This window comes from Martes martes (assembly GCF_963455335.1).
Source record: "Martes martes genome assembly, chromosome: 5".
NCBI classification, from domain to species: Eukaryota; Metazoa; Chordata; class Mammalia; order Carnivora; family Mustelidae; genus Martes; species Martes martes.
The window spans coordinates 161828197-161841708 of NC_137892.1; the positions used below are offsets into that span (position 1 = coordinate 161828197).

The following is a 13512-nucleotide window of genomic DNA, read 5'->3' on the forward strand; positions in this document are numbered from 1 at the left end:
CTGTTCAACAGGCCACAACACCAACGGATACTGACAAGTGAGCTCCACACACCTGGTGACCAGAGCTTGGCAACCAACGAAAAAAATGTGGGGCTCCCTACCCTCTGCCAATTAAAAATACATAAGCCTACTGAGGTTACAAAACTATGACCAACCCATTCACCAGAAATTCCCCCACAAGCCACCTGCAAACCTAATCTCTTTGCCTTAAAGTGCTTACCTTTGGGAAATGCTCCCCACCCACTGGAGGCAAAATGCACTCATCACCTCGCCTGACCTTGCGGCACAAGTGGCCACCTGCCTGCCTCCCCGCCTTCTTAGCTGTGGCCAGGAGACAGCCGCCAAGGGACCACACCACTGCCTCTGGCCCATGCAACTTCAAGTCACAAGGAGGTACTTGTTGGCAAGGTCTTCTCCCTTGTGACCTCACACGTGTATGCGCGCGTACACACACACACACACACACACACACACACGCAGAGAGGTACACAGCTTTTAAATAATCTCCCCACGATATCAACTCCCCAACTTCAGCCCGATTTATTCTACCTCCACACTTTTGCCTGTAAAAATTATGCTCGTGATTCCCACATCTCAAAATCAACACTTAATATTTGTGATTCCAACCACCAAACCTGTGCCCCTGTCCCCAACCCCTGGTGCCTAACCCAGTAACCTCGGAGTCTCGAATCCTGCCTGGCCCCTGGCCCCCAGTGCATGAATTTAGCAGGGATCCTACCTCCAAGATAGACTTGAAACCCATGTATCCTTTATCTTCTACGGCCACCCTGGGCTCTCCCCAGACTTCCTGAGCGGTCTTGGCACCTCCTCTTGCCCTCCCCTCCCATCCTTTGGCCCCAGAACAGCCCTACTAAAATGTGATCGCATAGGAGACGTCTGCTCAAACCTCCATCCAACCACGAACAAGCCTGGAGCTGACCAGGTCCAAGTGACGGCAGTCACCTGCACAACGGACCAAACACTCGCCTCCTTAAACAGCGCGTCTGGGCTATACCAGCCTCCTTCCCGCATACGATGGGCTCCTCCCTCTCAGAGCCAGTCACCGGTCCAGGACGGTCACTTGTCTACTCTCAGGGCTGGCTCCCTCCTCTCAGGCCCTAGCTCACCTGCTGCCTCCTCAGAGGGACCCTCCTTGCCCAATACACAGAAAGAGAGGAGCCACCCCTACTCCTCCAGCGCACAGCTCCACGCTTCCTTCACTGCACTTACTACAATTTCTGACGGCTCATTCACTGGGGCGGGGGGGGGGGGGTAGGAGTTTCTCTCCCAGCAGGTCATAGGTCTTTGCCAACTGGGCCCTTGCTGTCTGCTCTCTGGCTCCTCCCAGCGAGGCGCCTAGCAGGAGCACATACTCAACAAACACTGGAAGAAAGAACAACACGCCAACAAAGAGCTTCCAAAGGGCAATGCAGAGTAATTTATAAATCTCAATTATGTTTGTTATAATCACTTTAAAAACACGAGGCAGGAGTAGCAAAATAGTCGTCAAATGTAATTTTTAAAAGGCAGCAGTACTTGTAAGTAAACAAACCCAATCATGAGGGCCAATCAGTATGTAATCATCTGGTTTCCCATGTCACTAAGAGCATCTCGGAGAAACCCGCTAGACAATGGCAATGTCGCATATTTCTATCATTTGGAATGGCCATTTTATCTTTGGTTAGAGTGGAGAATTTTCCGTCTTTGGTTAGAGTAGAAGTAATGCCAAGTGTCACTCTTCACTGATCAGAACAATCGTGTGCATGGCTTACTTTTAATTTTTTATTATAAAAAACACATACAAGAGTTTTAAGAAATGATGAATATAAGACAAATCAGAACCACGGTGAGTTATTAAACCCATTTTCTATGTACAAATACTAAAATTCCGAAAGTGGAATATCATCAAATGTGAAACACATTATAGCACGGTCCATATATACACGGCACACACAGAGACCTGCCTGCGCGTCTCTGAATCGTCTATGTACAGGTCGCTGACACAAAGCCTGCAAGTGAACGTCTACTCTTCAGCCCTCCTTGTCCTGATACAGCGACAGTTTGAAGGGCCTGCAGAGATAGGAAGGAGATGCACTAGAGCGGGTCTCTAAGGTTCTCTTGGGTTCTCCTCCGACCAGTTGTGCACTATACCTTGAGAAACAATTTCGTAGCCCATTTCCAGCTAAGACAGCCGAAGAGTCTTCTAGCTCTTTCTCAGCCAGCTTATTTTTCCCTAGTCAATCATTTCAGCGCAAAGTTCAAAATTAGCCGAGGAACCAAATCAATGCTTTTATATTAAATTCATTATAAAATGCCACTCAATTTTAAAAAGCGACTAAAGGACACTTTCTGCAGCAAAAAAGGGCTAAGTTCAAGTTTTTGTTGTTTGACCAAGACACAATAATACAACCCACATGTCATGGAATCACAACAGCCTTAAGTGAAATGTATGCGGTTTAGGGAAAGGCAGCCCTGCCACGGCTGGCTTCTGTCTCCTTGCCACAGTGAGGAGAGCCTCTGGGCATTTTCGCTCTTTGATGTCTTTCCTTTTGAAACCTCAGTTTGTGCTCCGCGAGCTGACTCATCTATTTGTAGTCGAGATATGTAAAGGCACTTCTCTAGACATGGGGCATGGGGCGGCTTAGCCGACTTCCTCTGCGCACAGTGAGCTGACTTCCTCCAGGCAGCTGAGCACCGCGGAGGGCACGCTGTGCGCGGTCTCTTGGCGCCAGGCCTCCAGGATCTTGGATATTTCCGCTGGATTGCTGGGACTCAAATCACAGAGCGCGTACACAGCCGCCAGCTGGATGCCCCACGGGATATCTGCAAGGAATTTTCATATCCGTCATTACACAAGAAGATGCTTGTTATTCAAAATGTTCATGCTGTCCTCCACTGAATCACTATGCACATACAGGACACCCTCTGCCGGCATGAAAAATATGAAAGAAAAGTCCTGTAATGAAAAAATGAGTTAAGCACACATCTGCAGATGGAAAGAAACAGAAGAGCAGAGGAGCAGAAGGGCTGTGTGCAGGCCCCAGTGCTGGCCTGGCCTCCAGCACCGGCAGAGTCAGCACAGGCCACGTGGCCAAAAAGCTCCCAGTCTCGTGTGACCCATGCCAAAGCGTCCTGGAGCAGCTCTGGAAGGATCACACTCCATTCGAGAGTTTCCATAAAATGTGGATCCCAAAGCATTTGTCAAAGTGGTGACTCCACTGGCTATCCAGTGGGAGTGTTTACACGTGGGCTCTGAACACCAGGAACGCAGCCCGGTGGGGAGGTGCAGCTCGCCCGCCCCGCCCCGCCCCGCCCCGCCCCGCACACCACAGTGCACCACCGGAGCAGCAGCCGGGGCCGGCGGGCCACAGCCAGGCCCGAGACCCTGCTGTGAGGGCCTTCTCGTTTCGCAGAAGGCTTTTCAGAAGTTATTTAATTAAAATCTGCTAAATTTTAGTTAAATTGTAATTCAAACCACACACCAGAAAACCCACACCCGCTCCGACGGGGGGCGCGCAGGCCAAGCCGCCGCGTGCCGATCCCCGCAACCACGCGGCAGTGGGGGGGGGCACAGAGCACCGCATGCAGGAAAGACACAGATGCGGTTCAACGGGAGGAACGCAAGGGACTCAAAAACCACTTCAATAAACAAAGGTTTTACCTTCGTCCCGGGCATGCTGTATGAACATGCCGATAACGGAGCTGATATTCTTCACAGCGGACGGGAAGCCCTCCTTCAAGCCCAGCTGGCCTAAGCGACCTGGAGGACACAGGGAAACCAAAACGCGAGCCACTTTCAGTGAAGTGTGAACTTCTCGTAAAGCTCTAAAATTTTGGTTTCCTTCCTGTAACACCGTGTACGTTAAGGATCCTGAAGTTCAAATGGGAACCTGTTTCTTACATGAAAGCAGGTTAAAACGTGAAGCACCAGGACCCCACAGAGCGCCATGTATCTTACTGGGGCAGTGGGGACCGAGGCGACCAACCACCCCCGCTCTCACCCACACTCAGGACATGACAGCACATGGCTGTCTCAGCGAATGTATCACAAGGAGTGGAACTTAGGAGAAAGACTGGCTGCCGCAGGCTCACTGGGAAATGGTGGACTTCTGTGAGGTTCCGGAAACCCTGGCGCGGCTGCCCAGCAGGCCTGGCTTCGGTCCAACACGTGGCCGTTCTGACCCAGCCGAGAAGCACAGCGGCACTTTGTGTGGTTCGCAGACCCCCAGAGTCCTCAGGGTCAAAACAATTTTCACACCACCACCACTTTCACTCAGGAGTGACCTGCCTTCCTCCCAGGGCTGAGCCCAGACGGACAGCACGAAAGCCAGGGCCCCAGGACTTGGGAGCTGCTGGAACGGGGAGGGGACCAGGATGCTCCCCCATGAAACACCCACATCTCCCTGAAAGAATGACTGACTACAGCTCTTCAGACCAAGAGAGACACTTTCTCAAAAATGAATAAAGTGAACCTAATCACTGCAAGGAAATTTATCACTGTTGTCCAAGATAAAATGTGAGCTCTTAAGCAAAACCAGAATTTTGGAAAACCTTCCATCAGCCATCCAGAGCCTGACAGCTTCAAAAATCTGATGAGATCAGTGATGATACTAATGCTTGTTTTCTCGATACTGTTGATATTTGGAAGACCTATGCAAATCAGTATTTTCCAAGTGCGCGGACCAAGTCACAGAATCACGCCTGGGCAGAAGACCACCTCCAGGCACTGCGAGAGGCCCAGGCGGCTCAGCAGGAAGAGTCCCTGGGGAGGTTCCGACTTCAAGCTGCATCCAGCCTTCCGGGAGGTCCCCCTCGTGGAAGTTCAACGCAGGGTCGAAGAACATCCACAATGATCTGAAGAGGCTATTAAAATACTCCTCTCCCTTTATCAGCTCCATACAAAACTGGATTTTCTTCACACACTTCAACCAAAACAACGTACTGCAAGAGCCTGAGTGCAGAGCAGAGAGGCCCACGAACCAGACAGTAAAGAGGTCCGCAACAGGATGAATGCCGTTCTCCTCACCGTTGCTGCTGCTGGGCAAATACTGCTCAAGGAGAATGTCGTCTATGTTAACAATGGTTTATTGTTATTACTGTTAAATGAACAGCTACATGTTATTTTCAATCCTGAACATGTTAACACCTGGTAGATATGACCTGGAGTGACAGAAGCTCTGGGGTTTCTCACTGGGGGCAGTGAAAGCCAACTGAAGGCTAATGCAAACGAGATGAGGCCACCCAGCTAGTTCCCACTCACCCGGTCCTTCCTTTACTCCCAGGATCCCCGGACTCGAGCTTGCTTCAAAGCAGAGGCCCCATTCTCTGTCTCATGAGGAGAGGACGCTGGGACCCACCCGGATGCACTCTTACCACGTTTTTCCTGGGTTCTTACGACAGGACCCTGCGATCTCAAGGTTCTGTATCCACATTTTCTCAGTACCACATACATTCTCAGGTTTGCATGTGAACCCGGGCCCTCAGCTTTATCTCTGTTTCTAATATGGAGAAACTGAGGCCGAGAACACTACAGAAACCTTTATTACTTAACTATCGCCAAGGAAAACCAACTTAGCGCCGGTTACATGCACCCTAAATGCTACGACAGAGAGCAAACACTCCATAAATTCCTACTGATGGATGAATGCCTGGAAAATTTCAAATCCAGGATGAAACCATAAACATCTGGATAATTTCTGATAAATCTTTCACTGAGGCTTAAAAGTATTGTACTTCAAGGATCAGGAATTTCACTTACTGATCACTCAATTATCTGCTTCCAATCAGATCAGACTGGTAATGGTATGCCCCCAGATCTGTCCTGCAAGACAATCTACCAGGGGTGTGCAACCCATAAGTGACAGTAGAGACAGGGAACGGGCGTGTGCCAAACACAGATATGGGCTCATCCGGCCACAGGATGTGAGTGTAACGTCAGGTAATAGAGAACCCTATTAAACCCTATTAAAATGGCTTCTGTTCTTTCAATTAAAAATGCTTAATGAATTGGATTTTGTAAGTGATTTAAATTAATGGAGCTATCAGTAAGAGGAAGTCATAACTCAGAGGTAGGTGGCTTAGGGGAAAAAAAACTTACATACATGATGACAAAGATGATGGACAAATTTGCTCACTACATGGGAAGAAAAGTCCTCCTACAGAAGGAATGTGAGTCCAGGGTGTCCCAGCCACATTAAAACACAAGTAAGAAATATGGACTTAACCTCCAAGTCTAAGGACTGACCAGCGCCCAGGAAGCGTGAGGAGGGCAGCTGGGGGCCAGCCGGTAAGGTGCCTGGGTAGCCATCAGGGTTTTCATTCAAGAGTGCAGATACAGGGGGGAGGAGTCAAGATGGCGGAGAAGTAGCAGGCTGAGACGACATCGGGTAGCAGGAGATCAGCTAGATAGCTTATCTAACCATTGTGAACACCTATAAATCCAACGGGAAATCGAAGAGAAGAAGAGCAACAATCCCAGAAACAGAAAATCGATCACTTTCTGAAAGGTAGGACCTGCGGAGAAGTGAATCCAAAGCGACGGGAAGATAGACCCCGGGGGGAGGGGCCGGCACCCGGCAAGCGGCGGAGCGACGGAGCACAAAATCGGGACTTTTAAAAGTCGGCTCCACTGGGAGACATCGCTCCAGAGGCTAAACTGGGGGGAAACCCAGGCGGGGTCAGCATAACCCCAGGACCCGCAGTGTCACAGAAGGACTGGGGATGTCTGAGTGCCGCAGAGCTCGCAGGTATTAGAGCGGGGAAGCCGGCTATAGCGACAAAGCCGAGGAGTGAGCTCTAAGCCCGGGGTTACCTTGTGCCGGTCGCAGGCTGGGTGGGCTCGGAGCGCGGCCGGAGGCCACGGAGACAAAAGCGACCCGGCGCTTTTCTCCAGCTCCAACAATTGACTGCTTTCCTCGAGGCGCGACCGCAAGCCAGGGAGGCGGGGCTATTGGGCGCTTTGCTCTGAGAGTGCACTGAGGAGCGGAACCCCAAGCTCTCGGCTCCTCCGGGCCGAGAGATTGGGAGGCCGCCATCTTCATTCCCGTCCTCCGGAACTCTACGGAAAGCGCTCAGGGAACAAAAGCTCCGGAAAGCGAACCCGAGCGGATTACTTAGCCTGGCCCCTGGCAAGGGCGGTGCAATTCCGCCTGCGGCAAAGACACTTGAGAATCACTACAACAGGCCCCTCCCCCAGAAGATCAACAAGAAACCATCCAAAACCAACTTCAGTCACCAAGAACAGCGGAATTCCACAGCAGGAGAAAGCAAATCCTACCTGGACAAAATGACAAGGCGGAAAAACTCACCTCAAAAAAAAGAACAAGAGGCCGTACCGAAGGCTGGAGACCTAATCAATACAGACATAGGTAGCATGACAGATCTAGAGTTCAGAATGACAATTCTCAAGGTTCTAGCCGGGCTCGAAAAAGGCATAGAAGATATTAGAGAAACCCTCTCCAGAGAGATAAAAGCCCTTTCTGGAGAAATAAAAGAACTAAAATCTAACCAAGTTGAAATCAAAAAAGCTATTCATGAGGTGCAATCAAAAATGGAAGCTCTCACTGCCAGGATAAATGAGGCAGAAGAAAGAATTAGTGACATAGAAGACCAAATGACAGAGAATAAAGAAGCTGAGCAAAAGAGAGACAAACAACTACTGGAACACGAGGAGAGGATTCGAGAGATAAGTGACACCATAAGACGACACAACATTAGAATAATTGGGATTCCAGAAGAAGAAGAAAGAGAGAGGGGAGCAGAAGGTATATTGGAGACAATTATTGGAGAGAATTTCCCTAATATGGCAAAGGGAACAAACATCAAAATCCAGGAGATGCTAAGAACGCCCCTCAAAATCAATAAAAATAGGTCCACACCTCGTCACCTGATAGTAAAATTTACAAGTCTTAGCGACAAAGAGAAAATCCTGAAAGCAGCCCGGGAAAAGAAGTCTGTAACATACAAGGGTAAAAACATTAGATTGGCAGCGGACTTATCCACAGAGACCTGGCAGGCCAGAAAGAACTGGCATGATATATTCAGAGCACTAAACGAGAAAAACATGCAGCCAAGAATACTATATCCGGCTAGGCTATCATTGAAAATAGAAGGAGAGATAAAGAGCTTCCAGGACAAACAAAAGCTGAAAGAATTTGCAAACACCAAACCAGCTCTACAGGAAATATTGAAAGGGGTCCTCTAAGCAAAGAGAGACCCTAAAAGTAGTAGATCAGAAAGAAACAGAAACAATATACAGTAACAATCATTTTACAGGCAATACAATGGCACTAAATTCATATCTCTCAATAGTTACCCTGAATGTTAATGGGCTCAATGCCCCAATCAAAAGACACAGGGTATCAGAATGGATAAAAAAACAAAACCCATCCATATGCTGCCTACAAGAAACTCATTTTAGACCCGAAGACACCTCCAGATTTAAAGTGAGGGGGTGGAAAACAATGTACCATGCTAATGGACATCAGAAGAAAGCTGGGGTGGCAATCCTTATATCAGATCAATTAGATTTTAAGCCAAAGACTATAATAAGAGATGAGGAAGGACACTATATCATACTCAAAGGGTCTGTCCAACAAGAAGATCTAACAATCTTAAATATCTATGCCCCTAACATGGGAGCAGCCAACTATATAAACCAATTAATAACAAAATCAAAGAAATACATTGACAGTAATACAATAATAGCAGGGGACTTTAACACTCCCCTCACTGAAATGGACAGGTCATCTAAGCAAAAGATCAACAAGGAAATAAAGGCCTTAAATGACACACTGGACCAGATGGACATCACAGATCTATTCAGAACATTCCATCCCAAAGCAACAGAATATACATTCTTCTCTAGTGCACATGGAACATTCTCCAGAATAGACCACATCCTGGGTCATAAATCAGGTCTCAGTCGGTACCAAAAGATCGAGATCATTCCCTGCATATTTTCAGACCACAATGCTCTGAAGCTCGAACTCAATCACAAGAGGAAATTTGGAAAGAACGCAAATACATGGAGACTAAACAGCATCCTTCTAAAAAATGAATGGGTCAACCAGGAAATTAAAGAAGAATTGAAAAAATTCATGGAAACAAATGATAATGAAAACACAACAGTTCAAAATCTGTGGGACACAACAAAGGCAGTCCTGAGAGGAAAATATATAGCAGTGCAAGCCTTTCTCAAGAAACAAGAAAGGTCTCAAATACACAACCTAACCCTACACCTAAAGGAGCTGGAGAGAGAACAACAAAGAAAGCCTAAACCCAGCAGGAGAAGAGAAATCATAAAGATCAGAGCAGAAATCAATGAAATAGAAACTAAAAAAACAATAGAACAAATCAACAAAACTAGGAGCTGGTTCTTTGAAAGAATTAATAAGATTGATAAGCCCCTGGCCAGACTTATCAAAAAGAAAAGAGAAAGGACCCAAATAAATAAAATCATGAATGAAAGAGGAGAGATCACAACCAACACCAAAGAAATACAAACAATTATAAGAACATACTACGAGCAACTCTATGGCAACAAATTTGACAACCTGGAAGAAATGGATACATTTCTAGAGATGTATAAACTACCACAACTGAACCAGGAAGAAATAGATAACCTGAACAGACCCATAACCAGTAAGGAGATTGAAACAGTCATCAAAAATCTCCAAACAAACAAAAGTCCAGGACCAGACGGCTTCCCAGGGGAATTCTACCAAACATTTAAGGAAGAATTAATTCCTATTCTCCTGAAACTGTTCCAAAAAATAGAAATGGAAGGAAAACTTCCAAACTCATTCTATGAGGCCAGCATCACCTTGATCCCAAAACCAGACAAGGATCCCACCAAAAAAGAGAATTACAGACCAATATCCTTGATGAACACAGATGCGAAAATTCTCACCAAAATACTGGCCAATAGGATCCAACAGTACATTAAAAGGATTATTCACCACGACCAAGTGGGATTTATTCCAGGGCTGCAAGGTTGGTTCAACATCCGCAAATCCATCAATGTGATACAATACATTAATAAAAGAAAGAGTAAGAACCATATGATACTCTCAATAGATGCTGAAAAAGCATTTGACAAAGTGCAGCATCCCTTCCTGATTAAAACTCTTCAAAGTGTAGGGATAGAAGGCACATACCTCAATATTATCAAAGCCATCTATGAAAAACCCACCGCAAATATCATTCTCAATGGAGAAAAACTGAAAGCTTTTCCGCTAAGGTCAGGAACACGGCAGGGATGTCCGTTATCACCACTGCTGTTCAACATAGTACTAGAAGTCCTAGCCTCAGCAATCAGACAACAAAAAGAAATTAAAGGCATCCAAATCGGCAAAGAAGAAGTCAAACTATCACTCTTTGCAGATGATATGATACTATATGTGGAAAACCCAAAAGGCTCCACTCCAAAACTGCTAGAACTTATACAGGAATTCAGTAAAGTGTCAGGATATAAAGTCAATGCACAGAAATCAGTCGCATTTCTTTACACTAACAACAAGACAGAAGAAAGAGAAATTGAGGAGTCAGTCCCATTTACAATCGTACCCAAAACCATAAGATACCTAGGAATAAATCTAACCAAAGAGGCAAAGAATCTATACTCAGAAAACTATAAAGTACTCATGAAAGAAATTGAGGAAGACACAAAGAAATGGAAAAATATTCCATGCTCATGGATTGGAAGAACAAATATTGTGAAAATGTCTATTTTACCTAAAGCAATCTACACATTTAATGCAATCCCTATCAAAATCCCATCCATTTTTTTTAAAGAAATAGAACAAATAATCCTAAAATTTATATGGAACCAGAAAAGACCTCGAATAGCCAAAGGAATATTGAAAAAGAAAGCCAAAGTCGGTGGTATCACAATTCCAGACTTCAAGCTCTATTACAAAGCTGTCATCATCAAGACAGTATGGTACTGGCACAAAAACAGACATATAGACCAATGGAACAGAATAGAGAGCCCAGAAATAGACCCTCAACTCTATGGTCAACTAATCTTCGACAAAGCAGGAAAGAATATCCAATGGAAAAAAGACAGCCTCTTCAACAAATGGTGCTGGGAAAATTGGACAGCCACATGCAGAAAAATGAAATTGGACTATTTCCTTACACCACACACGAAAATAGACTCAAAGTGGATGAAGGACCTCAATGTGCGAAAGGAATCTATCAAAATCCTTGAGGAGAATGCAGGCAGCAACCTCTTTGACCTCCACCGCAGCAACTTCTTCCTAGGAACATCGCCAAAGGCAACAGAAGCAAGGGCAAAAATGAACTATTGGGATTTCATCAAGATCAAAAGCTTTTGCACAGCAAAGGAAACAGTTAACAAAACCAAAAGACAACTGACAGAATGGGAGAAGATATTTGCAAACGACATATCAGATAAAGGGCTCGTATCCAAAATCTATAAAGAGCTTATCAAACTCAATACCCAAAGAACAAATAATCCAGTCAAGAAATGGGCAGAGGACATGAAGAGACATTTCTGCAAGGAAGACATCCAGATGGCCAACAGACACATGAAAAAATGCTCCACATCACTCGGCATCAGGGAAATACAAATCAAAACCACAATGAGATACCACCTCACACCAGTCAGAATGGCTAAAATTAACAAGTCAAGAAATGACAGATGCTGGCGAGGATGCGGAGAGAGGGGAACCCTCCTACACTGTTGGTGGGAATGCAAGCTGGTGCAACCACTCTGGAAAACAGTGTGGAGGTTCCTCAAAAAACTGAAAATAGAGCTACCCTACGACCCAGCAATTGCACTCCTGGGTATATATCCTAAAGATACAAACGTGGTGCTCCGAAGGGGCACGTGCACCCGAATGTTTATAGCAGCAATGTCCACAATAGCCAAACTGTGGAAAGCGCCTAGATGTCCATCAACAGATGAATGGATAAAGAAGATGTGGTATATATACACAATGGAATACTATGCAGCCATCAAAAGACATGAAATCTTGCCATTTGCGACGACGTGGATGGAACTAGAGGGTATCATGCTTAGCGAAATAAGTCAATCGGAGAAATATAACTATCATATGATCTCTTTGATATGAGGAAGTGGAGATGCAAGGTGGGGGGGTTTGGGGGGAGGTAGGAAAAGAAAAAATGAAAAGATGGGATTGGGAGGGAGACAAACCATAAAAGACTCAATCTCAAGAAACAGACTGAGGGTTGCGGGGGGGAAGGGGGATGGGAGAGGGTGGTGGGGAAATGGACATTGGGGAGGGTATGTGCTATGATGAGTGCTGTGAAATGTGTAAACCAGACGATTCACAGACCTGTACCCCTGGGGATAAAAATACATTATATGTTTATTAAAATAAAAAAATTAAAACAAAAAAAAAAAAAAAAAAAAGAGTGCAGATACAGACATCCCGTGGAAAAAGTGAGCTGAGATAATTTCAAAGAAAAGGGAACAAGCCTGGGAAGAGACCGGGTACAAATCAACAATGGTTACTTCAGCTGGCCCCACAAAAACTTGCTGTGGAAAACGGCGTTCTCCTAGCTTCTAGGATCCAGTCAAGACCAGATGGGCCACGGATAGTTCACAAGCTCTCTGCGGGCAGAAAACGTACCACGTAGCCCTGCACTCAACTTGATCCAGCAGCATGCAAACTGCGGTCCCCGCTCTGCCACTCCCCATGGTGTGACCCCAGAAACAAGGGCGGAGCCTTTCCAAGCCTCATGTCCGCCCTGAGGTAGGTTCTTCCACGTCTCATGGCCCCCTGAACCCACAGCAATGCACTCTACAAAATGCGCTAACACATCATCGTTGAAGATGTCAGACCCTGATCTAATAATCCTACACTCGCCAAGAGCAATCGTCACACCCCCATCCAGCATCAGACACCACAGAACTGCTCTGACAGAAAGCGTCTTTTATTTCCCATGGAGTGAAAATCCAGTTAGGGTTTTGCAAATCTAGAAATAAGAATAAACATAACTCCTTTATTTTATGAACGATTAGTGATTTCGGTCATTATTAAATCACAGCCTAGCAATTTAATTACTTGCTAAACTCCTCAGTGTCAGCTTCAGAAACTGCAAGAAGTTCTCCAATGGACTCTCTTCTTAGTCCCAACTCCCAAGTCTGACAGGTGTGCAGATGGGCCCACGCACATCCGACCCTGACATGACTCCTCAGAACTCTGCCAGCAGGCCTTGCCTGTCTCTGCCCCCCACCCTCGGCCATCCACCCACACCCCGCCCTATCACCCAGGAATATCGCTTCAGTGGACAGCCAGCCAGATCAGGCAAAGCTGAGCTACCAATGGCCAGCCCCAGCCCGCGGAACGATGGCCAGCCCGGCTGTCCCAGCGGCCCTCTCCTGTCTACAGAACTAAGGAGGCTCCCCAGGCCTGCCTCTGCTCTCACTTTCACCATCACCACCTCCTAGCTATCCACCCTTTGGATCGCATTCGATATTTATATGTTAACATTTTCTCCCACAATACTGTTAACTATGTA

General features: G+C 46.3%; 1 protein-coding gene across 1 annotated transcript in view; it reads right to left on the bottom strand.

Moving 5' to 3' along the window:
• Positions 1-1417: 1417 nt before the first annotated feature.
• Positions 1418-13512, bottom strand: part of ICE1 (interactor of little elongation complex ELL subunit 1) — a 64625-nt gene continuing 52530 nt past the window's right edge. Inside the window, exons 17-18 of the mRNA XM_080805025.1 lie at positions 3662-3760; positions 1418-2823 (exon numbers count right to left, since the gene is read on the bottom strand). Of these exons, the coding sequence (XP_080661151.1) occupies positions 2642-2823; positions 3662-3760 (281 nt within the window). The 3' untranslated portion in view covers positions 1418-2641. The remainder of the gene's footprint in view (positions 2824-3661; positions 3761-13512) is intronic.